At 46.7% G+C, this 26,847-nt stretch overlaps 1 protein-coding gene across 4 annotated transcripts; it reads right to left on the bottom strand.

Annotated features, from left to right (window-relative positions):
- Positions 1 to 1,115: 1,115 nt before the first annotated feature.
- On the bottom strand, positions 1,116 to 26,672 carry TIMELESS (timeless circadian regulator). Of its 4 annotated transcripts, none has more exons than XM_036018797.1 (29): positions 26,533 to 26,672; positions 14,049 to 14,215; positions 13,749 to 13,902; positions 13,511 to 13,625; positions 13,353 to 13,415; positions 11,943 to 12,044; positions 11,624 to 11,779; positions 11,256 to 11,389; positions 10,954 to 11,041; positions 10,489 to 10,665; positions 9,909 to 10,126; positions 9,372 to 9,475; positions 9,060 to 9,229; positions 7,079 to 7,204; positions 6,827 to 6,978; positions 5,818 to 5,915; positions 5,613 to 5,742; positions 5,309 to 5,510; positions 4,914 to 5,059; positions 4,217 to 4,302; positions 4,015 to 4,129; positions 3,843 to 3,925; positions 3,487 to 3,629; positions 3,125 to 3,305; positions 2,969 to 3,037; positions 2,721 to 2,839; positions 1,657 to 1,864; positions 1,410 to 1,523; positions 1,116 to 1,268 (listed from the first exon to the last, which is right to left on the bottom strand). In XM_036018797.1, exons 2-29 carry the CDS (start codon positions 14,143 to 14,145, stop codon positions 1,195 to 1,197), a joined length of 3,624 nt encoding a protein of 1,207 aa, XP_035874690.1. In that variant the 5' UTR covers positions 14,146 to 14,215; positions 26,533 to 26,672; the 3' UTR covers positions 1,116 to 1,194. The 4 variants fall into 4 exon arrangements, with proteins under 4 accessions (XP_035874690.1, XP_035874691.1, XP_035874694.1 ...); XM_036018798.1 differs by lacking the exon at positions 26,533 to 26,672 and adding an exon at positions 15,051 to 15,144; XM_036018801.1 differs by lacking the exon at positions 26,533 to 26,672 and adding an exon at positions 14,709 to 14,849.
- Positions 26,673 to 26,847: the final 175 nt, after the last annotated feature.

The following is a 26,847-nucleotide window of genomic DNA, read 5'->3' as shown; positions in this document are numbered from 1 at the left end:
ACCTGAATGGCTATCTCCTGAACCCCACATTTACCTTACCTTAGCTGGGAGCCCAAGAGGGCCAGGAAGGGGACTGTTTCCGAGGACAGGAATGGCGATCATAGTATTGACCCAGTCCTGCTTGCCTAGACTCTATCTTCCCCTCTGCCCCACGCAGACAACTGGCTTTTTCTCCCTTTGTGGCTCCTGTTTCTTCCTGCTGCAAACTCGTGTCACCCCAAAGATTTATTCTAGAGAAAGCATCTTGAGGTGAGAATGTTTTTCTGTGTCTTCTGTAGGGAAAGCAAGAGAAAGGGAAGGCTCATAGCCTGTTTTAACCCAATACTTAAAAGTTCTCCCAAGAACATAGCGGGGTACTCAGACAGATGGGAAGTCAGATCAACACTGGAAACTTTAATTTTACATGGTGATTTCAATACCAAACACAAACCAGACACATCCCTTCATCTGGGGAGTATTGCACCCCAACCCCACCTCAACTGCAGGAACCGAGTTCAGTCTGGTGTTACAGGGGGTGACCAGAGGAGAGAACATGAGGATGAGAGCATTTGGTGCCTCCCAAATGGTGCAACACCCCTACCCATCATGTCATAAAACTCCCCAACTGGCACCCACCTCCAGCAGAAAGCCAAAAGGAACAGATCACTAAGAAGGGCCCAAGTTGTCTTCTGTATTTCATTCACTCCTTTCATTTGCTAAAGGGCACTAATAACCCAAAGAAGTGGGGCTGAGAGAAAGCCAGTAAGAGAGCTACTGAGTCATACTGACAAAACTGGGAGAAGTGAATGCAGAGGAGTGCAACACTGGTCTGAACTTCCCAGACCCTAAATCCCTGGGAAGCCCAGGACTGTATTGCCTCTGCCCAGTAAGAGGAGCTTCTGGTCCTTTATGACCTTTCCAACTCTGATATAAACTCACCACCTAAATGTAGGTCTATCTCTACCCTTAGGCTTCTGGCTCTTCAAAAAAATTTTTTTTATAAATATTTTATTTATTTATTTTTAGACAGAGGGGAAGGGAGGGAAAAAGAGGAAAGAAATATCAATGTGAGGTTGTCTCTCGTGCACCCCCTACTGGTGACATGGCCTGCAACCCAGGCATGTGCCCTGACTGGGAATAGAACTGGTGACCCTTTGATTCGCAGGCCAGTGCTCAATCCACTGAGCCGCACCAGACAAGGCAGCTTCTGGCTTTTCAGTCGCTCTCATCTTCATCCTCAATCTGAAACCGTTTCTTCTTTTGGATTCCTGGAGTGCCCAGCTCTGGTGCTATGGGAATGACAGGTTAAGAAGAGAGAAAATATCTAAATATGTTTAAAGGGGATGGAGTGGGTAAGATTTATCTTCAGGGTTAAAGAGAAGAGTGCCAAAAGGTTAGAAGACAGAGCATTTCCCAATCAGACTCCCTACCGTGGCTCCTGCCCTCATCTTCCTCCTGTTCCTCATCACTATCCAATAGTTGTCGCTTCTTAGGTGCCACTTTCAGCTGCTCTTTCCTACCAGCAGTTTCTGCATCTGAAATGACTACAAGAGGCATAAAATTAGGCAACTGGGCCCTCAAATTCTCAAAATACTCTATCAGCCTCCACATCACCAGGGCTAGCACATGGCAAGTACTCAATAAGTGGTCCTGCTATTACCCGCTGGGTCACCAGACCTGCTTTCTTTTTTCGGGCTAACACGAGGGCCCTCAGGGCTTGTGCTCGGTGCTCCTTTTGGTGCCCTTCCTCAGGGCTTTGCTGTCCAGGGACATTAGGGTCTAGCCCTGGCTGAAGCTCTTCCTCTTTCTCTGGTTGACTCAAAGAAGCTGCTATCCTCCGGAGCTGGATGGGACTCAGCTTGGCTGGAATTCGCCAGAAGGTTTCCTACAGGGGCAAAGACGTTGAAAACAAAAGCAATGGGAAAAGACCAGCTTCTAGTTCACCAGATTTTGATACTCATTGAATAAATATGACCCTGCACTGATGAAAATCTACAAGGGTTATGAACTTACTGCTTATTTACTCAATAAATGCTCAATGTCTGGCATGGTGGCTGCTACAATAAGAAATTCCCAGTAAATATAGCCATTAGTTGAATAAATGAATCCTGGGGACCTAACAAGGTAAATCAGTTATGATCCCTGCCCTCAAGGAACTTACAATCTAATGGGAGAAAAAAAAACCAATAGTCTGACACCGTAAGATTGGGGTGATATCAAGGGAATGAACAAACCTCAGTTGCCAAAGGGATTACTTTCACTTCAGGGGTTGACAGCAACAGGGCCAGCTTCTCTGAGCAGCTGGCGGCTACACTGACTCTCCAGGTGGGATGTGTGGTTGGAGCCTTCCAGTGTAGGGGTCGCTGCCATGACCCAATGTTTGGAGGTATGAAAAAGCCTACTATTTGGAGGATGACTGTGATGTAAGGTAGGTATGGGGGTGGTGTGCCCATGAGGCTACAAAAATTTGCCAAAGCCAGACATGCCACTTGGAAGCTCTGGAATCTGTCCTGCAGACAGTGGGGAACCATCAAGTGCTCTGGGCAGAGAAGTAATGTAATCAAAACTATATCTTAGAAAGATAACTCAGGGGGCAGTGTGGAATATGGACTTGGAGGAAGGGGAAATTGGAGACAGGAAGGCTAGCAGGACAGCTGTCATAGAAGTCTCAGTCGGCGGAATGAGATGTATTCTGAAACAGCAACAATGCAACTTGGCTGCACTGCAATTGGTGTATTTACCTGCCCAGAGGCAGGAGGTCGAACCCCTAGCTTGTGCAACAGCTGCTGGAACTGTTCATTTTCCATTGCTTCCTCATTTTCTTCTGACAGTGGCACCAATGGAACTGCCTGGGAACAGCCTAGAACAGGGTCAACAGTCACAAGGTGAAGATGCGAAGAAAAGAAGTTGTCCTTTAACTGGTCCTTTATCCCACTACCAGCAGCTTTCAGTGCCCTAGGCCTCTTGAAGCCATCATTCATCCACTCACCATCCTCTTCCCGATCACCTGCTACCTGAAGCAGGCAGTTCTGCAGCCACAGGAGAGGACCAGAAAAGCCTAAGGGAAGGAGGGAAACTTATCATTGGCCCCATATGACAAAACCCCTCACCCACCCAAGACAACATTCCCAGCCCAAGCCCTCACCTTCCTGACGCAGGCTTTGCCCAAGGTTTTCAGATGAAAGGACTGAGCTCCCCTGGGGGGTTTGTTCTGCTTCTGAGCCCTCCTCTTTTTCTTCATTCTCTTCACTCTCTTCCTCTGGCAGGCTTTCCTCTTCTTCCAGGTTTTCTTGGCAAAAATCTTTCAGGGACTCCTCTCCATTAGGCTAAAATTCAGTGGGGGTGGGAAATGAAAAAGGAGACAAGATGAGGAACTGAGTGGAGCCTCCTCGTTCTGGGTGGACCTAGTCAGAACAGCCTGAAGCAGGAAGATCCTGGGCAGGCTACTTCTAAAGGGCACTTCAAGGGGATGGTCCCACGCCAGCAGAGCCAGGGGAGGATTATTACCAAGTCTGAGGGCACCAGCTTCTTTCGGCGTTTCTTGTATAGCTCCCTCCGCTCAGCCACCAGCCCCAGAGCCAGCAGTTTATCCACTATTCGGGCCCGTGAGCGTTTGGCTGTGATATTCTTCATGATATGACCCAGGACATCTATAAAGAAGGAGACTGTAAATTCCCAAGAGCAATAGAGAAAAGAGAAGTAAAGGAAATCAGAGGACAGAAGCTACTGTAATTCACTCAAAAGTGACAGTACAAGTACAGCAAGTGGAGAGAAGAAATGGGGTAAGCCTTACTTGGGAATGGGAGGGGAAAAAACAGCTTGACTCTCATATCAGAGATTCCCTGAGCTTCTACCTCACTTACCGTCTGAGCCCTGGAACTCCTCAAAAAGCCGCTGCAGCTCCAGCTCCTGATCTTCTGTCCACAGTACAATACGGGTTCCTTTCCTGTTTAGGAAGGTGTCAGTGGAAGAGTGGGCCAAGGCAGTGAACAGAGGATGGCCCATCTCCATTCCTTCCAGAACATGTGCCTCTACCTTTGAAAGTCCTTGACACTGTCAGCCAAACCTAGCCGTACCAAATGGTGGATGACCTGCTTACGTGTTCGAGGTGTATTCAGGTGTGCCAAGATGACATCCACCACATCCTGACCTGACGTGGAGGAGGAAGGCAGTGAAGAGGGGTGCTGGAGCCCATGCCGCCCTCCTCATAAACTCTTCAGACCTCACGGATGCATACCTTCAACATCCTTATGGGCAAGGTACAGTTCCTGAAGCCGAGCCTCCTCCTCTGGGCTCCACACAGGAGGTTTGCGACTAGAAGATCTAAATTAGAAATGGAGGGGGAAAGCACGTAAGCTGTTGGCCCAAAAAGAGACCCAGGGTCTTCTCTGGTCAGCTCTAAAAGAACCAGGAAGACAACAGAGGTACCCGGAACGAGCAAGTCAGCAGAGACCTAAGATGTGCTTCCTTCCCCTCACACTTCTCCCACTTAAGAACCCAAAAGTCAAACTAAGGGATGTGCCAGGTTGGGCCTATGGAACCTGACACTGCAGGGACTGAGAGCATTATGAGAAAAAAGTGTGAAAGGAGAGGAGCTGAGCCACTCAGGAAAAACCAAGCATTTCTAGGAATCCTTTTGGTTCCCTAGCACATTCTGGGACGGGGAACATATAGGTAAGACTCCCACTGGGGGGCCACCGCACTGCCAACTGACCCCTTCCCACACCCCTGGAGAAGGAAACTAGAGTAGACAGAAGACTTAGGCTCCAGTCCCACTCCTCTCTTGGGTGACCTTAAGTAAAGCATTTCACCTTCACGGTTTGTTTTCTCAGCTATGAAAGGGAGAAAAAGGTTACATCAACTAATCGGTCAGGTCTTCCAGCTTACACTCAGTGACTGTGTCGCGCACCCCTACTGCCCATCCTGGAGCTTACCCGCCATCCAGGGAGCCATAGCCCTCGGCCATCTCTCGAACCACAGATGTGTTCTTCCAGAACAGCAGCTCCACAAAGGCTTTTTGGTTGACTGCAGCCAGTGCAAAGAACTTGCCCAGGATGTATTTGGCAAAAGTCACCAGCTCCTGTGGGAGAGGGAGGCTGCCTGAGGCCCCTGGCCTAAATCTGTACAGAAACTGGGCCCTCTATGCATTTTCGCCACAGACATTCCCAGCTGCCCCCTCCTCCCTCGGACTCTCTTCTGTCCTTCCCCACCCAGCTTCCTCAGCCAGACTGCCCTGACAGTCCTCGGTGCCCTCTACCTCCTAAAGACTATCCTTTTACCCCAAGACTCCCCTAAGCCTCCAGATTCCCATTCCTTGGTATCCCCTCACTTTGTAGGCCCCAGCAGCAGGATCGCTTAGCAGACGATTGAAGAGGCAGAAGAGTGAGAGCTGGAAAAGAAGAGCTTCCATTTTGAGGTCGTGGGCCAGCCGGTGCAGCATCTTGACAATACAGTGGTTAGTGTGGGCACTGTTCCGCTGGTAGCTCCGCAGCAGCAGCACATAGGCTCGGATGACAGTCGAGGTGGCAAAGCTGCAGCAAGACAGGGAGGGAGAGGACGTCAGCATGGCACTGCTCATCCTCACAGCCCCACGATCTCTGTCCTGGGACCAGTTCAGTCCTCTTTGGCCGTACCGTTTCAGGTAGTCCAGAAAATTAAACTCTTTCTCTGACACCTGGACCACTTGTAATTCCTCCTCTTCCACCTCCTCCTCTTCTTCTTCCTCTTCCTCCTCTGCCCCTGGTTCTTCTGGCCCCTGTTGTCCTAAAGGAAGAGTGAGGACTACTGGGCATCTGGTGCTAGAGAAAGCTAGCACATGTGAAGGAAGTGGAGACTCACTGGGAAGCGGGGCACAGAGGACTTGTTTCAGCAGCTGGATCTCCTCCTCTGGGGAAATGTCTTGAGAGCCAAACACATCTCCTTCTGGCCACACCTCCCTGAAACACACAGAGAAACAAGGCTTTAACCAGAGGAAATCTGAGTTATAATTTATTTATTTTATTTTTTAAGGTTTTATTTATCTTTAGAGAAGGGAAGGGAGGGAGGGAGGGAAACATCAATGTGTCATTGCCTCTTGTGCCCTCCCTACTGGGGACCTGGCCTGCAACCTAGGCATGTGCCCTGACTGGGAACTGAACTGATGACCCTTTGGTTTGCAAGTTGGCACTCAATCTACTGAGCCATACCAGCCAGGGTGGAATTTGAGTTATAATTTAAAGCAGGAGAAGGACTTGAGACTAATTTGTCAGCCAGAAAGAGAATGCAAACTATTACCTCAAAGATGTAACAACAACTCTAGGGAAATTTTCCCTCATAAGCCACAGTGCAATGAACATCACGTAAGAACAAATGCAAACAATCTAAATGTTTGACATGTGGTTGGACAAATGTACATATTCACACACTGGTGTTTCAAAGCTATTAACAATTATGGAAATATATCTGATAAGAAATGATGTTCACAATGTACTGAGAAATGAAAAAATACTATAAATCAGGATGTATAATATTTCATTTTTGTAAAAGGTATATAGGTATGTATGTCTAATACAGAAAAAAAAACTCTGGATGATAACTCATCAAAATGTTAATGATGACTATCTTCGGAGCTTGGTATTATGTTTATTTTTTCCTCTAATTAACTGTGCTTTCTGTTCTTGTCTTATCAAACAACACAACCCCCCAACAGACCAATCAAAACTCCCCAGGACTCAGTACTCAGGGTAGAGCCCTAGCGGTTCTGATGGGACTTCTCTCTTTTGAAGACTGAGAGCCCTGTAACACAGTGAAAGTCTCCCTTCGTCCCCAAAAGCTGGATCCAGGAGAATGGGTGGGCAGGCATTCTTACCGGGCAGACCTAAGGAGGGTCAGGGCCTGTGGGGCCTGGCCAGCCAGCAGACAGTCTTGGATCCGCACCATGGCTTCTGCCCGCTGCTCTTCCACTGGCACTTCTGAGGCAGCATCAAAGGGAACCATGGAGTCCAGACTGAGCTCAGGATCCTAGAGAGGGATTAAAGCTCTGGGAACAGAGAAGGGGAAACCCAGACAACCAACCTACAGCACTACCCTCAAAAAAGACTGGGTTTCTGCAACTACCTACCTGGGCATAGCACTGCAGCTGCTCAGCCAGGGATGGCCACAGGGCCTCCAGGTCCCCTGGGCTGTATGGGACATTATCAGAAGCAACAGGCTTCTTTTTCTTCTTTCTCTTCTTCTTTTGTTTATTCTATGAAAAAAGAACTATCTTAGAATGGGAGGGAGGCCCTGACTGGTGTGGCTCGGTTGGTTGGGCATCATTCTGCAAGGTGAAAGGTCACTGGGTCGATTCCCAGTCAGGGCATATGCCTGGGACGCAGGTCTGCTTCCTGGTTGGGTGCATGCAAGAGGCAACCGATTGCTGTTTCTCTCTCACATTGATGTTTCTTTCCCTCTCTTTCTCCTTCCCTTCCCCTTTCTCTCTTTAAAAAAAAAAAAAAAAAAAAAAAGGCAAGAGAGCTAAGAAGGCCTTTCTCCATCCATGTCTTCTCTATTATTGATTCACTAGATGTCTGAATTAGATGTTTACAGAGTGCCCGCTGTGTGCTACTCAAAGGCAATGGAGAAGCTGCAGTGAACAGTGTATTATCTGCTTGCCCTTGAGGAACTTCCAGTCCAGTGGGAGAGACAGGTAAATTACATTTCAGTGTGGATAGGACCTAAAATGTGGCTGAGCTGGAAATGCCATGGCAAAACACAGGAACAGCACTTGACTCATTTCTTGGGTTTAGGTTTCCCCAAAGCAGTGGTATCTTAAACAAAGTCTATGGAATGAACAGATTTTCTACAAGGATAAGTAATACATGAAAACACTTTGTACAACGCAAAGCACTTTGTAAATATAGCCTACAATTTTTTCTCCTGGAAAGCAAGAGTGAGAGTCAATGCCCCGCCCCGCTCCCCCAAGTCTTTGGTACGGGCTAATCAGATGAATGACGCAGCCCTTCACATTCATGCTCTATTCAAAGACCTTAAAATTAAATACTCCAAAGGTTAAGAGCTCGAGCTTTGGAGTCCAGCAGACCTGGACTGAAGCATCAACGCCAGCCATTTACCAGTAAACCTTAAACAAGCTGCACAACCACTCCGTGAATATGTTCTAGTGGTGGTGTATTCCCAGGAAACTCGAGTGCGACACACAGTGAACACCCAGTAAATGACATCACCTACTGTTGCTGATAATACCATAGAGCCCTGAGTATAACAATGCCTTTTAGGAAAGTCTCATTGATATTGCTGCCCTTTCAAGTCCAGCTCTGAATGAACTTTAAGCTATAGCAAAAAAGGCACCTCCTAGGCAAAATTTTTTACAAAGCAGAGTCCCTGTGTCCGGGAAACAAATTTCTTGAGGTTTTCTTCTTATACCAGACTTTTCATTTATATATCACTTCAGGCTGGTGGATAGGTATCACAAACAGCTTTAGGACTATGGAGACTGACATGAGCAACTGAGTTATTCTAACAGCAACTGATATAGTAAGAGATCCCAGACCTTTCAACTTTCAATTTAAGGCTCTTCCCATCTCACTATAGTGCTTAGAAGTACAACCAGGAAATACCACAGCATAATTATGGAACTCTGCCCTGGCTGATATGGCTCAGTGGATTGAATGCTAGCTTGCAAACCAAAGGGTCGCTGGTTTGATTCCCAGTCAGGGCTCATGCCTGGGCTGCAGGCCTAGTGCCCAGTAAAGAGTGTGTGAGAGGCAACCACACATTAATGTTTCTTTCCCTCTCTCCTTCCCTATCCCTCTCTCTAAAAATAAATAAAATCTTTAAAAATAATTTAAAAAATTACTATACTGTAACATGAACCCCCAGAGTTAGCACATAATAAGTGTTCAATAAATGTTTCCTGAATTATCAGGGATTAATCTAATAAAAGAAGGAAACTAATGTAGACTCACATTAGCAACACCTCTTGCCCTATTGGTGCAGAGTAGCTCTAACAAATCAGCTTAAGCTACAGAAAGCAGGAGGAAAAAGAGCTCCTGTCCTCCACCTTTCTCTCCCACCTCTTTCTACATCCCGACACTGCCCCATACCTGCACCACCAGGTTCCCTCGGCTCCGACAGAACCGCTCCAACATCTTGAGGAAGAGGTGGGTGGTTTCCACCAGGTCAACAAGGAAAGAGTGGGGCTGGTATCTCTCATCAAACTTTCGAAAGAGTGCCAAGAACAGTTCTCGATACTCCATCACATAGAAAATGTTGTCTAGAAATGGGGGGGAGAAGGATTGGAAGGACTGGTGTGGAAAGTTTAGGAAAAGGAGATAGGTGATGTTGGGACTGGGAAGAGTAAAATGCTGGTCAAGAGACGGGGAAGGCCAGAATCAGACACTGTGCCAGGACCTCACTTTTGATGATGCGGCTGCTCTCCCGCACAGCCTCATCTGGCGACGTGTCCATCTCATTCACTGTGGCCAGCAGCTCCTGATAAGCCTTCAGAGCCAGGTGCATCCTGTGAGTTAAGGGAAAAAGAAAGACAAATTACAGGGGTGACCAACCTGTGGCCCACGGGCCGCATGCAGCCCAGGACGGCTGTGAACACAGCCTAAAGCAAAATCATAAATTTACTTAAAACATTATGAGATTTTTCTTTGAGGTTATGTGTCAGTGTATTTAATGTGTGGCCCAAAACAACTCTTCTTCCAGTGAGGCACAGAGATGCCAAAAGGTTGGACACCCCTAAGTCTTAGGGCAGAGGTTCATGGAAACAGTACCACGCCCCCCAAAACAATACCATTAAAACCAGAATGGCCCAGCCAGCCCTTGCTCCCCAGCCTGACCACCTTAATCCTGAAACAGAAAAGAAAGCACCATCCAAAACTCAGGCATTCAGATTTCTAGCCTGGCCAAGATGTCTGTTCGCATTCCAATTCTCACCCACTCACCGGCGTGCCCAGGAGGCAGCTTCCTTGCGGTCAGTCAGCATCATCTCGTAGTACTTAGTGAGGTTCTGCTCAATGAAGTGGAAGGTACGGACACTGAGGGTCTCAGAGACCAGGCCTGGCTGGAAGGAGGCAGCCCGGTTGAAGGCCATGAAGAAAGCCAAGGCCCACATGTAATAGGTCTCATCATGCTGTTGAGCTTTCTCCCGAAGCAGGTTATCCTAACATCCAGGGAAAAAGACCATTCTGTGACCTCAGGGCTTCCAGCTGTCTCCTGTCCTGTGATAACTGGGAGGACCCTGGACACCACGGTAACAATATTCTAGGATCCACGATTTCAAGGTCCTTTTCTTCTTCCTGATGTCGCCACATTCATTCTCCCCTCCTCTGCAGGGATGTTTCTTGAGGGACTTGTAACCTGCTACCCTCTGACATCATCACCATCTCTCAGGGGTACCCTATATCCTCCCCACCCTCTAGTCCACACTCCAGGGTCAGCTTCCCATAGGCTCCCCCCCAGGCTGCCCTTCTTGCCCACCACTGGCCCAGTGACCTCTCTACTCCATCCTTCCAAGGCTCTCACCTTCACCAAATCCATGAGCCGGTTATAACAGTTCTCCAGGAACTCAGAGCAGAAGTCTCTAAGGAAGAGTCTCACATTGAGGGCAGAGCGGCGCTGAACAGACAGCTCCCGGGCAGCCTGGCGACGTTTAGGCACCCTTTGTGGCTGCTTTCCCAAGTCTGAACTGTAGTTTCGGAGCTGGGGGGATGGGTCGGGGACTAGAATTACTCCTAACAATTACCCTCCACTTGCAGTTCTTTCCACGTCCCTGGTTCTGTAGTTTTCTCAAAAGAAACTCTTAGAAAGCTCTCCCCTCTGGAGCTAAGTGAAGACAGAAGTAAAAACGGTAATGCCAGAAGCCCTATTTTTCCTACAGTCTCCTACTCTGAGTCTCCCAAGTGAGAAGCTTTCCCTCCAGAGATGTTCATCCTCAGGCTCCCCGACTCCCCGATATGCAGTACCCCCCTCGGTTGGGAGAACGCTCACATTGTGGAGGCCTTTGTGAAAGATGAGGTCCCTCTCTCCAATAGATTTTAACCCCTGAACAATGTAAGAGCCCCCAAATCGAGAATGCCTGCAGTGAAAACACAAAACAAAAACACAAACATTCAGGGTGAGCCCTCAATTCCCTGGAAGTTTTAGCCCCATTCTCCTCCATTAGCACGTCAGAGCATGTTCCAACTGCAAAAATGCTATCTGGTCACCACTGGCTTAAAAGGTAGGCCAGGCCCTTAGCATGCCACAGTGAAGAAACGGGAACACAGCTAGGGCAGCTCCCCGCCACTCACCTGTTGCCTCGCTGAAGGGCTCGGCTCTTCTTCTCTGCCATCTCTCGCTGGCGCAGCACCTCCAGTTCCGCCACATCTGTGCTCCGCTCCTGCGCTAAGCGCCCCTGTCCTACTCTTGCCAGCTGCTCTGGGTTCTAGATTTGGAACATGGAGGGAAGAGTCAGAAGGATGGCCTTCCTTATTCTGAGTCCATTCCTACTGGTGACAGTGAGCAAAATGGGATCATTGATGGGATCCCACACTCAAGACATGACTCTTCTGTGGTCCCCCTCCCCGCAGAGAGCTCAGCCATTATTGTAAGAGTAATCGTGGCCGTAAAGCAGAAAAGTACACGCTCGAATGGATGGGGCAATGGGCCAGGGTCTCACCTGGTCACGGAACATAAGGGAGATGATCTCTAGCACGTGTAGGCTCCACTGCTGCTCAGTGGGTGAGCTGGCCAGGAAGAGGAGCAGGTCGTCCAGGCCACTGAGGTGGATTGCCCAGAGAAGCTGGTCGTGGATGCTGGCGTCGTCATCGATCCTCTGAGCAGTGAGTGGTGAGGGGAGATGGGAGTCAGTCAGTTCCACGGCCCTGCCTTGACCAAGGTTCCCCACCCAGACTTGTCAGAGAACAAAAAAGCCAAAAAGGGCAGCGCAACCTATTAGGTAAGCACAAGAACTCAGACAACCCAGGACCCTTTCCCACCTTCTCCTGATCAAGGTCAGCTGGGACGTGGAGAATATTTCTGACCAAGAGCAGGATCCGCTCAATCAGCAAGTTGTCTTCCTCCTGCCGTTCCTCCCAGCCCTAGTCAGAAGCAGGGTCAGACGAAGAGGCTTGTTGGGGGTCGCTCTGTGTGGTTTCGGAGACTGTAGCCCCATGAGAGCATGCTCTGAAAGGGGCAGGTAAGTCTCCCTGGAAAACCAGGTCATAACGCATGGGGGCAAGCATGACTCGATTCTAACACCGAGGGTCCCGTGGGAATCAGACCTGAAATGTGCATTTTTGTCCTCTGAAGCTGGCTCTGCTCAGCCATAAGCCCTGTTAGTATAACCCAGATGCTTCAGTGCAAGGCATAAGGAGTGAAACTCCCTACTTCATGAAATACGCCTTTATGGCCATCTGGCACCTGCATGTCTCACAGACCCCAACCTGAAAAGATTTCTGTGTTTCTTTAATTGTTATCTGTAGATAGTGTTTGTTTTTTATGACTATACCCTATTGGACATTGATTGATAAGCTATGCACGTGTGCTGTATCCCCCTGCACTTCCCAACCCTAATAAAAGCCGTGTGGGAGAAGGACTCGGGGCATTCTCCACTAGAGGGAATCGCCACCCCATTTCCTGCCCGGAACAACAAGATTGTGCCTGGGATGACTCTATTTCTATCTGTGGTGGCCCTGGGGAACCTTGTGGGCCGAAGTTCCCCCCAGAGGCTCTCTGTGGAAGGCAGGCAACACCCACCCTGGCTGGGGGATCAAGGCACAGAGGAAAATCAGGATTAAAAAGAAAGAAAAAAGCTCCCTCTCTCTCCCTTCTTTTGCCTCTGTAACTTGTTTCCTGGGCCCATGTAGTCCAGCTGGCTCACTTTTTCTACCTCTGTGACTTTCTTTTCTTTTCTTTATAACATCATATATTTTTTAAAAGATTTTATTTATTTATTTTTAGAGAGAGGAAGGGAGGGAGAAAGAGAGGGAGAGAAACAGCAACGTGTGGCTGCCTCTCACATACCCGCTATTGGAGACCTGGCCTGCAACTCAGGCATGTACCCTGACTGGGAATTCAAACCCGCAACCCTTTGGATTGCAGGCCAGTGCTCAATCCTTTGAGGCACACCAGTCAGGGCCTCTGTGACTCTCTAAATAAACTTTTGCTTGTATTTGGGGGTGGGTTGGGGGGGAGAATGAAATGAAGGAAGAGAAGAGGAAGAGAAGGAAAGGAAAGAAGAAAGAAAAGAAAGACTTTGAGCAGCCCCAAGGTAGCCAGAGACAATGAGACCAGGACTGCATCTCCAAACCCAGCCTGTCTTGACATTGCCAAACCTGATGCTCTACCCAGAGGAGGAGCAAGGTGCTAACTGTCCTTGGGATCTTGGAAGGTGGAGACTCACTCACCAGTTGTAGCAGCTCATACAAGGTTTCACTGAGGACCCCAAAAGCCTTCTCACTGGCAAAAGCCTACAAAACAAGGGAATGGATCTTAAGACGCTCCCACGCTCTCCTTCCACACTGCCCCCCAGTTCTGCCTCAGGGACTCTGAAGGAGAACCTCACCTCTTTGTATGCCTGTAAGTAAGTGAGCACCTGAAGAAAATGGTGCCGGAAGTTAGGCTCCTTGGGCAAACTACCAAAACAGAGCAAGGCTGGTTGGGTCAAGTTCACCATCAGCCTGGGGAAACAATGAAGGAGGGACAAGTTGTTACATTTTCCCACCAGGTGCCAACACCAAAATCCGTCAGCTCAAACACCCAATGCGGGCACGTAGTAAAAGTGGAAAAGCTGGGGAAACAACCTGATAACAGCATCAAAGAGAGGTTTGTCCTGGTGGTGCTGGGTAAGGATGGGAAGAAGGTCATTCTGCAAGATCTGGGCTGCCCCCAGCTGCTGCCGCACATCTCGAGTCTCATCCTCATGCCTCAAGTAGCGGATCAGATCCTTCACACTCTCTTCAGGGACAGAACACACGCTTTATGTGGATCCCTGGAAGAAGCTCTACCCAGCCCAAGTGCTTTTCACACACCAGGCTTCAGAAATTAACAGTCCTCCATAACGCAAGCAAGTTTTTTACCTGTTTCGTCAAATAGGTACTCACCTATGCAATCTGGTTCCTTGTGGTAAGTGTCTCCCTCCAAGTATCCAAGGGCACTGCACGTGGCTAGAAGTTCGCAATTCATCTTGTACACATTCATACATCAGTGGAGTAGCCAATGGAGATGTAAGTAAGGCAGGTGGATGTAGGGGAGACAACAATGATGAGGCCTGCAGAGACAGGGAAAAATAACAGTTGTAGCTCCCTTCAGAACTACAGAGGGAGTTCTGAAGGGAGAGGGAACTACAGGACAGGGCCCTAATGCTCAGAGTATTCTCAACAAGATTCTCAAACACTTCACTTTTGTCAGAACCAAGTACTGTTCCCAGTTCCAGGGAAAGCTTTTAGTGAAGGCTCCTACCTAATCAAAATGCCAGAGGCTCCAAGCCTAGGAATTAGGCACCTGTCCTGTGCTCTGCCCTATGGATCTGAAACTGTAGAAAGTCTGTTTCAGAGTTGAGGTGACCTTGGTTACCTTGGTTAGAGAGAGGCACCAACGTGGAGACTTTTCCCCTTGGAGAGCTCTGCAGCCTTTTGGAGGAAGGGGAGAACAAACTTCCTTCTCCCTTAAAATCGCCACACCCAGTCCCCCTTCCACAGCCTTTCCACGTCCATGGTTACAGCTCTTAAGTACCATAAGAATTAAGAAAGCCCAGCCCTCACCACACAGTGATTCCACTTAGGATCTGATCTGTCTCGGGAGCTTAGTGGTTTCCGAGGCACTGGAAATGCATAGGTGATGTTCCTTCATTCTCCTCCCCAGAGTTACTCTTAAGTTTTGGTAATCTTCCTAGAAGCCAACATCTAACAGAACGAGTAAGGAAACAGGAACCAGTGAATTTCCTGCCACTCTCCCCAGGAGAACCATCTTCCTTTTCTGAAGCATGCCACCTTTTAATTAAGATCCCTAAACCTTCATGAGACAATTAAGTAAGCACAGATGCAAAACTCCAGATGTTTCAGTACCTGACACTAACAACACAGACCCACACACATTACATTTACTGCTCTGCTTCTCTGGAAACAGGGAATATCCATCACTCCTGTCCCCTGGGCACAATGAGCCATGCTGCTCTTAGCTGAGGCAGATTCCTCTAAAAAGACCTTTCTCTGCCCCACACCTCCCTCCAGGCCAACTCCCCCCAGTCCCCCCACCCCAGGAAATGTGCAGTGCCCTGAGACCTAAGGTTGATGCCTGATGTTATCTTCCAGCTTTTATGTAACTGGTCCACTTCTCCAGCTGCCTGCTCACCCTCTACCCCTACCCAGTGCTGACCTACTTCCTGACTGCTCAGCCCTGCAAGAGTGAGCCAGTAAAACACTCAATGATAAGACCAGAAAGACTGAAGGGAGACTGCCCCTGGCTGCCCTTTCTCATGGAATCTGTGCACCCTGAGACCGGGGTAATCTCTGACTCTTCTTAAAGATATATCCAGCTTTTTCAGACAGACCCCTGGCATGTACAGATAGGCACTTGCATGCATGCATGTGTGCTCTCTCTCTCTCTCTCTCTCTCTCACACACACACACACACACACACACACACACACACAGATGGCTTCCCTGTCTACTTTCCAAGAGGCAGCCTAGGAAGCTGACAAGAACACAAGAACACAGCAGAGCTAGTTAGAAAGACGCTGAATCAGCACATCCTCCTCAAAATAAGACACCACCACACTCTGGCACCAAAAGGGGTGAAATGATAGAGACTTCTAACAGCAGAGACAAAGCCATGTGTGAAAGGCTCCCTGACAGATAACCTCACACATCCTCCCAGCTTCCCTCCCCCATTGTAGACCAATTAATTCTAAGTATACATTAAATGTTTTTAAAATTGGTCCAGCAGAGCACTCAAACCTGAAAGGCAAAAGTAACAGAGGTGGTAACAGCTACCTGTTACCTGGCTATCAAAATAAAGGGCAGGGTGGGGGGTGGAGAGGAAAGCAGATAGGGAAGGGAGCCACCCTTGTAGACAGGAGAAGGGAAGAGGTTCTGTAAGAGAACCAGGACTTCGGGTTCTAATGCCCTGCAGGGTTTGTTGTTGTTTTTAAAATTTTATTTACTTATTTTTTAAAGTGAGAGGAAGGAAGAGAGAATGAAAAGGAGAGCAACACTGATCAGTTGCCTCTTGCACACCAGGGGCCCGGCCCGCAACTCAAGCATATGCCCTGACTGGGAATCAAACTGCCGACCTTTCGGTCTGTGGGAGAACGCCCAACCCCTGAGCCACACAAGTCCGGGCTAGTTCCATGAAGTTTTGTTTTGTTTTTAAGATTTTATTTATTTATTTTTTAGAGAGACTGGAAGGGAGGAAGAAAGAGAGGGAGAGAAACATCAATGTGTTTGCCTCTCATGTGCCCCCTACTGGGGACCTGGCCCACAACCCAGGCATGTGCCCTGACTGGGAATCGAACTGGTGATCCTTTGCTTCACAGTCTGGTGCGCAATCCCGAGCCACACAAGACAGGGCCCCATGCAGTTTTGACAAAACCAGAAAGCAACAGAAAAAGTAAATAAATGGGTCAAGTAATCTAATGTAAAGCTCCCAGGCTAGGAGTCATGAGGCAAGCTGGCAGTCTTGGTCCTATTCATTAGAATTGGAATAAAAGAACTTTCAACAGGAGTTTCAGCCCTCCCTGGTGAAAACACTATTACAGTAAAAAGCAGCCAGGGAGCTGCCAATATGGCTCAGGTGGTTGGAGCATCATCCCATAGACCCAAGGTCATAGGTTCGATTCTTGCTCAGGGCATATACCTAGGTTGTGGATTTGATCCCCAGTCAGGGTACATGGGAGAAGGCAACCAAGATGATGATGTGTCTCTCTCTCTTTCTCTCTTCCCCTTCCTCTCTCCTTATAAGCAATGAAAAAAATGTCAAGTGAAGATTTAAAAAAATGAAAAAAATAAAAATAAAAAGCAGCCAGGGACAGAAAACTTACAGTTCATTCCCCTTTCATACAGTTAACCAGAAGCTACTCACCTAGTTTCTCTCGCCTCATCTTCCTCTCCTAGACCACTGGTAGTCTGACTGTCCTATATTTCTATCACACATACCCATCCAACCCACCACTTCTTAGATCCATGGCTTGGTTGCCTCTTCTGACTGACTATTCCTCACTCTCCAGGAATTCACACCCACATATTCCAAGACAGAGAGCCCCACCACACTCTCTAGACCTTTGCTCAGTTTTTTCCCTTCTTCTGTAAGGTCCACCCTCCTCCCTTAACTCCAAGAGTTGTAAACCTCTCTGACCTTCAAGATCAGCTCAAATGCCACTCCTGATTCCCTGAAGGTTTTCCTGACAGCCTACAGCAGGACAGGGTGAAGGCACATATATGTACTTCCTCCTCCAGCACTAAACTACTCTTTTACACCATTATTACCCGGAATACATTTTTTTCTCCTCTGCTAAAGATTGTCTTATGCATTTCTGCACGCACTGAATTTCTCTCACATGGGAAACATTCAAGAAAAGCTCATACATGCTTCCTGGTGCAATAGAAAGAACAGTAACAACAGTCAGAAAGTGGGGTCAGTGTCCTGGCTTCACTGTCTACCTGTTTATTCTTCAGCAAGTTAGCCTCGGCTTGCTCATCTGAAAAACGAGGAAAAATTCCTAAAATATCTGAAAAAAATGTGGCAGCCATGGCAGTCCCTGCTCAGATTTCTTTTCAAGGGCTTGCCATTCACCTGCGAAGTGCGGGGCTAACTGGCAGCACCTCCCGGACCCACTCGGCCCTACTCCTTCCCGGAAGCCCCCAGTTAATGATGAAGCTCAGAGCACATGGGCAATTTCTGTCCGACAGGGACGCCAGGCAATCCTTGCTTCAGAGTCTCCCACTGGGTGGGCTGACACGGTCAGATCTGCCTTGTGGACTGAGGCTTTCCCTGCCCCCATCTGCTCCCTTCTTTTATCGTTATTGTGCTGTGAGAATCCAATTAAGTTACAGAAAAGCACATTGTAAATTGTGATGGATAATATAAAACTAAATTAAAAATTAGTGGTTCCATGCTTTATGACTTCATGTACCAGTATATATCCCAAAACTGGGAAAACCATCTTAACTTAACTGGTAATGGGGATATGAAAAATACAAACACTTTTAAAAAACCCCAGCAGTGGGTGGCGTGACTCAGTGGACTGAGCCACCGGCCTGCAAACCAAAAGGTTGTTGGTTAGAGCACCAGTCAGGGCACATGCCTGGGTTGTGGGACGTGCCCTGTTGAGAAGTCCCCAGTAGGGGGCGTGCAAGAGACAGCAGATCGATCTTTCTCTCCCTCTCTTTCTTCCTCCCTCCCCCATCTCTAGAAATGAATAAAAAAAACCCCACTAACATCTCTTAACACTATTGTTTCATTTAAAAAAAAGTTTAACATAAAAAGTATGTATGATACGATCTCATCCATGTCCTTCCTTTAAGGTGCATAATAAACAAGTCTTCATGAAAAACTCCCTAAATCGCTCTTATTTTTCTCAATTTCTCTCAGGATGATAGAAACGTTATTACAGATTAGTACTGTTCCTGTCTGGCACTTGGAAATTATCATTTGTATACGTTTATTCTATGTACAGAATAAAAGTCATAACCCACCCCCCAAATAAAAGGAAGGCTCCACGAGGACGTTTCATTTTATTGTTTATTGCTGTGTTCCTTGATGCCTAGAAGAGTTGGGCGTACAGAGAGCACGTGATATTTATTTTCTGAATGATTTTATTTTGCATCAACATATTATCCCGAGCCACACCCTTTGGGACCAGTGAGACCATTTCAGGGAATCTAACCCCCCCAAAAAAAATTAAAAAAAAAAAATAAATCACTTCTACAAAAACAAAAATGAAACCTCTTCCTAGTCCACTCTAGTTGACAAATTGCTTCCACAGCATCAGTGCACTTTGATGTGAACCCCACACCAGTCCAGAGTGACGGATACAAAGTATCTCTATTTTACAAATGAAGAAACAGGCTCAGAGAGAGAATAAACACCCCCAAAAGATATTTACTATAGATGGGTCATCTTTAATGGTAAAGCCTTGGAGACAGCCCAGATATCCCAAACCTGGGGAAGAACTAGGAAAACTTTGGAATATTAATAAACTATGTATCATATAAAAATCATGCAAACAAAAATTCAAAAGCTGTATTAAAAAGGACAGAGTAGAATATTCACAATAACCACAAATACATGAATGATCTGAAGCAGATGAGGAATCTCAGAAATTACTAATAAAGATAGTGCTTCTATTTTAAAAATAAAGGTAATTCATTGTTTTTAATTCTTTTTGGTGACTTCAACAAAAACAGCAAAGGTAGCCACTGCTGTTCTCCCAGGCTTTCTCTCCCATCTCCTTTCCTAGCCCGGAGATGGGTTGGCAGACTGAGTTATTACTGTTCACTGCTTCTACCCATAGAGATTCGGAAACTTCTTCTACTTCACTCAAAGTATACAGTCTCCTTTGCTCTCCCTCCCCAGCCCTTCATCTTGTGGTTTTTTTCATCTCCCACTGTAAGTGAGTTTTGAAACAGCCCAAACTCTTGTATTTTTGTGAACATCAATGGTTAACCCTGATGCAGAGACAAGAGAGTGGGGTCCCACTGTAGGTACCTCCACAAAAGCCTTTCCTCCTACTGAGGCGGAAAAGAAGCCACATGTGCTGTTTCCAGAGAACTGAACAGAACAGATACACAAAAGCCTATAATATCTCTGTTCCAATCAAAGCACTTTATTCCACTTCCTGAGTTTTCTACTATGAAAAGGATTCCCCCCAGGCCACCTCTTTACCCACAACAGAGGCAAAACAGAACCGCCCATTCTAGCTTGCCAAAGAACCAATACAAAAAAGAAATTCTCTTGGATGTTTCATTTCAGGGGGTTTTGTTTTGTTTTTATTGTTGTTCAAGTATGGTTGTCTCCATTTCTCGCCAATGCTTGTTTTGTTTAAATACAGAATGGTATAACATAGTGGTTCCAAAACTTCTGGATTTTTATGGATGAGTCATTCATCTTTTTTTTTCTTTTTTAATTCAGGAAGACTAACATAAGGTTGTCAACTTTAAATTTTGTAACTTATGGACACATACAACAACAACAACAAAATCCAAGCATACACTGCTAGTATGACTGTCAAAGGTGAGGCTGCTGTGGAAAATGCTTGGCAGCTTCTCAAAATGAGTTACATGTCTCATATCACCCACAATCCCACTTCTAGACATGTATCTGAGAGAAATGACAAGTATGTCCACACAACAACTTATAGTACATGAACGTTCACGGTAGCACTATTTATACTAATCAAAATGTGGAAGTAACCCAAATGGCAATCGACTGATGAATAAGCAAAAAGTGGTATATCTATACAACGGAATATTATTCGACAATAAAGAGAAATGAAGGCCTAGTTCATGTGGCTCAGTGGATTGAGTGCCGGCCTGCAAACTGAATTCAATTCCCAGTCTAGGGCACTTGCCTAAATTGTTGGCCAGGTCCCCAGTAGTCGGTGCTCGAGAGGCAACCATACATTGATGCTTCTCTCCCTCTCCCTCCCTTCCAGTCTCAAAAAAAAAAAAAAGTAGGAAAAAAAACCCAACCGTGAAGAAAAAAAAATGAAAAACAAAACTTGTAAACACTGCATTCAGTGAAAGAAGCCAGATACAAAAGGTCACATATTGTATGATTCCATTTACATGAAACGTCCAGAACAGGCAAATCCATAGGGACAGGAAGTAAATTAGTGGTTGCCAGGGACTGGGGGTGAGGAGGGGTGGGGTGTCATTGCTCAGGCATGTACAGGGTTTCTTCTGGGGGTGATGAAAATATTCTAAAATTAGACAGTGGGAAATGGCTGAAAAATTCTGAATTATATACTTTAAAAGAGTAAATTTTATGGTATGTGAATTATATCTCAATACAGATGTTATAAAAAACACCCCACATAATTGCTATATGTTCTATTTTCACTACTTAAACACTCCAAAGACTAAGGACAAAATCTCAGGATAAAGTAATCTTTTAATCTGACAAATTTGATTTTATGAAAACACTAATTACATTGTATTTTCACACTTCGTCATTGACAGAACTTCGTCAAACACCTTAGACCCAGCAGATGTGGACATTTGAAAGTGATGTTACGTAGTCACTTTCCTCACCAAATACAAGTATCAAGTAGTTAGATGAAGCAATATTCATTTGAAACTAATACTCATAGGCCTCAGAATGCAAGAATTAAAGGAAAACAAGATAAAATATTAAATACACTTGCCATTCAAAAGAGAAAATTAACTCATTTCTTGAAAACAAAATAAAGCCAAAGAAAAAACTGTCCCAAACCAACCCTGTTTGAAGAACTAGTTTTGAGAATCACTAATATGAAGAGAACTGAGGCAGGATAGTAAAAGCTAGGAAAATTCCTTGCGGAGTGGAGTGGGGAAACTGAGACGGAGAGCCAAACAAACTGGGAAAGCAAAATACAGGCAGACACAGGTCACCGGGTGCATAGCAACAGGCAACACTGGTATCAGAGGACGTGCCCAGGGTGGCCTGTCCTCTCCTGGCATACCTCTGATGCTGACAGTGTAGTTTAGATCCCACAACCTTTCCTCCCAAAAGAGAACATTTAAGCCTAAGCTGTATTTTAGCTCCAGGCCCAGAAAAGCAGCAAAATCAGGCAGGTGATGGCAGGACCAGCTGCGATGTGTAATGACCCCCTGAAAGGGCACACCTGGAAAAGCTGATAAGCATGCTATCGAGATCTCCCCTGAGATCTCCCTAAAGTCCCCACTTTTGGAAAGCAGATAAAACCCCACGAGACAAAGAAGTCAGCACACCCTCCTTGGGGCACACCCACTTGATTCTCCTTTTCAAGTAAATTTTCTTTCTACTAAACTCTAAGGGTCCCCACAAGGCTTGTAACCAGGGGAGCAATGAGCAGCGGGAGGCAGCTAGTCCAGGGCTAACCCCCTGACCCTGTCTCCAAGGCCCCCTTTTCTCTGACTTTCCAGTGAGCTGACAACAGCCCTGCCTTGGCTCCTCTCATTTCTAGAACGCTTCCAGAGAGCCAAAGCAATCCCACCTAGGCTGTCCAATAAACACACTCTCAGTATCAGCTAGGCTCATCTCGTGAAATCTCTCCTGCATGAAGTCAAGAACCCGCACATTCCCGGCTGGCCCAAGGCAGACTCACTCTGGGCTCAGTCCCCTTTGGTAACAGAGTAACATCTGGCATTTGAATTCCAGTACTAAACTGGTGATCTCTGAGCATGTGGCTTAATCTAACCCTCAGTTTCCTTATCAGTAGTATACTGAGAAAATAAATGGGGAAGTTGAAAGGAGTTCATGGCAAGCAGTGCTCCTTAAAGTACGGCCTGCAGACCATTGCTGATGCACACTGTTCGCAGTCTGCACCAAGATAAGCACAAAAACACACGCACTTAAAACATCTACAGAAATTTAAGTTAGTTCTGTTGAATCTAATAATAAAGCCTATATTCTGCATGGTTTTTTTCACACAGAAAATGAGAAAAGTTTTTCTAGTAATAGTTCTAGCATTTTACAAAAGTGCTTTTATGTCAATTATATCTCAATAAAGCTGGAGGAAAAAAAAGTACTGATTTGCAACAACTTGGCGGTGGGGGGGCACCCTACCTGGGCCTTCACCAAAATAGTTTCAGAAGCACTGGTATCCAGTGCTTTACTGCAAGATAACCACAAAGGAAGAGCTCTCAAAACATTGACGTCCCCTCTCCATATTCTGGACTCCACAGTCAGTCAGTAAATGCTTACGGAAGATCCTTCTCAGCAAAACATGATGTCATGCAAGTGCAGTGGTGGTACCAAAAAGTTCTACTGCAGAAATAAAACCCACATAATATGGAACATACAATGTAAAGGACAGTAGAGACTCTAAATAAGTGATAGTGAAAAATAAATTCTGGAAAACTGGGACTGTTTTCAGGATACACTGGCCAGAGGTTTTGTCAAAGGAAGTGCAATTAGAACTGGACTTTAGAAGGCTGCATAGGATTTGGGCAGCTGGGAAGAGGCACATTTAGGCAGAAAACTGCCAGAGCAAAAGCAGAGAGAGAGAGAGAGCCACTATGAATAGGTGAGTCTAACAGGAAAGCAACAGAAAGGAAGCTGGAGCCTGCTTTAAGAAAACCGTTGTCTTTGTCTATCAATTCAAGGATTTAGAACATAGACCAGGGAGTCACTGAAGATTTCTAAGCTAAAGAACAGAATGATCAAATCGGGTGGCACAAAGCAGGACCACAGACCCCACCATTCTATCACTACACACACCACTCTCTCTGTGGTTTCAGTCTGTTTCCCTTTCACTGTGCTCACCCCCAAGAGATCCCCAACCTCAGATCAATGAAACCATTTGCTTTCTAGACTCAGATTTGCTGGAAAAAAAAACAAACAATCCTGCATAGAGATATACAACTAATGTGCAGTTTCCAACCTGAACGGGGCTCTCGGCCTGGCCCAGCAAATCTTTTCAGTGTTCCTGGTTCATTCCCTCTTCTTTTTCCTGAGGAACAGCTGCCTCTACCTTACACCATTATCCTCCAGCCCCTTTACTCCACTTCTTCCCACACACTTCCCACCTGGTCTCCCTGCCTCCTTCCTCTTAGGAACTGAGGTCATCAAACATGAACTCTCTCCACCCATGCCTAAAAACATACATATTTCTAGTGCCCACCCTGACTTCTTTGCTTCTAATGTAAGCCCTCTGTGTGACTGACAATCACTTTCTGTCCCCTAGTTGGTTATTTCTCGTTTCTCATGTTTCCAATCTTCTCTTTATACAGACCCCACCCTGATGAGTTGCTCAAAGCTCTTCCATCTTAGGGATGGACCACCTAACACAAAATACCACCTTTCCTGGGCTCTGTATTAGCTGCTCCTCCTCTCCCTTAATGCTGATGCTCTGGAGGCCTGTACCTTTACTCCTCTTCTTCACTTTACACAGCCCCCTTGCACAAATTCACCCACACCCCCATCTTCAACTACCATCTCTGAACCATTAGCAAGCAAATCTGTGTGTATCGCTTGCCCCTCCTTGCCCCCACAGTGTCAATCCCGTTACACTAATGAATAGCACTGCACCCTTCTGCGTCTCAAAGATAGCTCACTCAACATATCCAAAATTGAATACCTTCCCCCCAAGTTTGGCTCCACTTATGTTTTAGATTTTTCAGGGACTGACATTCTCTACTTAGTTATTCACAGAAGAAACTAGGAGTCATCCTAGATACCTCAGGCCACTGACTCAGGCTAATTCTTCCTTAAGCTCCTCTATCCAGCTGCTGTGCATCCCTGAACTCAGGACTTGAGCTAAGGCAGTGGGACCTGCCTTACTCCAGGCCCTGAGTATCCCTTACTTAGATTATTCAGTTGCTTCCTAACTGCTTCCCCTGCCTCCAATCTCATTTTCTTCAATCTACCCACAATATAATCACCAGATTTGGCTGTACAGCCACCTTGACTGAAACCCTTCAATGAATACATAAAAAACTTCATAGTGATTGTCTCTGGAACAACTGGGGCAGGGGAGTCTACACCAGGAGAAATATTTACCCTTCACTTTAGTACTGTTTGAATTGTCTACCATTAGTACACACAACTACACAGCTGGCTCAGTGGCCATGAATCCTTACAATACAAAGTCCTTTAAGATCTGTCTGCTTTTAAGCTTCTCTCAAAACACCCCTCCGTCTGGCCCTGGAGTCTGCCCATTCATCTTTTAAGACTGCCCAAATGGCACTCCCTCCTGCCTTCTCCAGACAGAATGGACTTCTCCTTTGTGCCATTTAATAAAGTTCCATAATGGCATTTACAGCTCCTGTTGTACATAACACTTAAAAGAGATTATTTAAAATGTCTGTCTCCCTCCATTAGCCTTAGATTCCCTAAGGGCAGGAATTGTTTCTTATTCACCTTTGAAATTAACAGTCTAGTTACTGAATCACAGTTGTGGGGGGTGGGGAGGGACTGGCAGGGATGAGGGGAAGGCCTGGATAAGAGTGTTTTGGAAATGCTCATCAGGTGGTTCTAATTCAATCCCCGTTAACAACTGCACTGTTATATAAACTCCTTGAGATCAGGAATCACTGTGTTCACCACAGTGCAGATGTTTAATGTATGGTTTCTAATCTGAACCCAAGCAGACAAGTTTCAAAGTTGAGGAAGGAAAACTTAGCGCTGAAGATCTGGAGGCATCAGGATATGTCAGAATAGTGTGAGAAGTTGTGGAAGCAGACAAGCTTATCCAAGAGTTCGGAGTGCAGAGGAAGGAAGCCAAAGCAGACTTCTCTGTCACCCTGTAACTGCAAAGGACTCATTTAGATGTTTTTCCTTTCAGACCGAGCTCAAGGGCAGAAACTCTATCTGGTTCATCTCTGTCCACTTGACACTGAGCACAGTACAGTGCAAGGTACATGTTAGGAGCTCAGGAAACTTTGACTGAGTTGTACCAGTGCCACTGGTAATAAAGGGAGGTATAGTACTTTAAGGACACAAAGAAGTGACTACTTTGCCCCAGGAGAGCTGGAAATAGAGGTTTTCAGATGGACAACTGAGCTCAGTCCTGAAACAGAAGTTTATCTGGCAGAGGAGTGGTCAGAACTTCAAGTAGAGGGAACATCAGGAGCATAGGTACCAAGGCATGCAAGAGCACAATGCAGATACACCCTTTCCATGTGGCCGGGAGTCAAGTGCATGAGACAGGAAACACGTTAGGGAGCTTTAGAAAATTAGGCTGACAGGGTCAGGGCCAGACTGTGAGAAGCCATGGACACCACCCACCTAAGGATTTAAGCCAGACTGTGGGTGGCCTAAGAGGAGCTTTGAATCTAATCTGGAACGGCCAGATTGACTTTGTATAAAGGTGACTCCTGGCCGCATGAAGTGTAAAGAACTGAGAGAGTCAAGGAAGGACCTAATTAAGTATCTGATGTTCCAGAGGCCTGAGCCTGACAGGGGCTGACGGTCCAGTTAATAAACCCACACAGAGGCTGTAACGTCCTTAAGTCGTATACCTCAGGGAAAGCGGTGAAGGGAATAAGAAATCCATACTATACAAACCCAAGATTTAAGTCAACGAGACCTGTGAATCCCGGCTCCCACTAAGCCGCACACCTTTTTTCGGGTCTGAAATGGATGAGGCGTTCCGAAGTGGACCTTCTGTTTTACCCTCGGGGTTCTGAACCCCTTCACATCACAACCCCACTCCCGCAAGAGGATCAAGCTGTGGACCTACACGAGGAGAACGAAGAAACGTCCCAGGCGAGTGAGGAACGCCACGGCGTCCCCCAACCTAGGACGCTTGGTGGGAAATTGCGTGTGTGCGCCTGAACCTCGCGCCCCGCCCTTTGCCTTTAAACTCGGTGGCGGGAACGGGAACTCAGCAACTTCCAAGAGTGTCCCATTGCTTCGCAGGTGCACAGTTCTCTTAGAGCCATCTCATCCACACACACACTCACTCACCCGCTCCCCGCCGGTCCTCAGGATTCCCGGGGAGCCAGCGGCCCTCAGGCGCCGGGCCGCAGGTTTTCCCGCCACCTAGTTGGGTGGGACGGGTCTCCGCTGACGTAAGGAACGGCGCGGGGCGAGCCGGACTGGTCCATGTGACCCGAGCGGGCAGGGGGCGTGGTGATAAACGAAGGGAAGGGAAGGGAAGTGAGTACCAGAACTGTATTATCTGAGTCGGTCCCCTACATTGAACCTAAAACCAGAGTGCAGTGAATTTTCTTTTGATTTAAAAATAACAGGAATCAAAATCCGACTAGATGTGAATTTACA

Source organism: Phyllostomus discolor, chromosome 2, assembly GCF_004126475.2.
Source record: "Phyllostomus discolor isolate MPI-MPIP mPhyDis1 chromosome 2, mPhyDis1.pri.v3, whole genome shotgun sequence".
Classification (NCBI taxonomy): domain Eukaryota; kingdom Metazoa; phylum Chordata; class Mammalia; order Chiroptera; family Phyllostomidae; genus Phyllostomus; species Phyllostomus discolor.
This window is presented reverse-complemented; position numbering and strand designations above follow the sequence as displayed.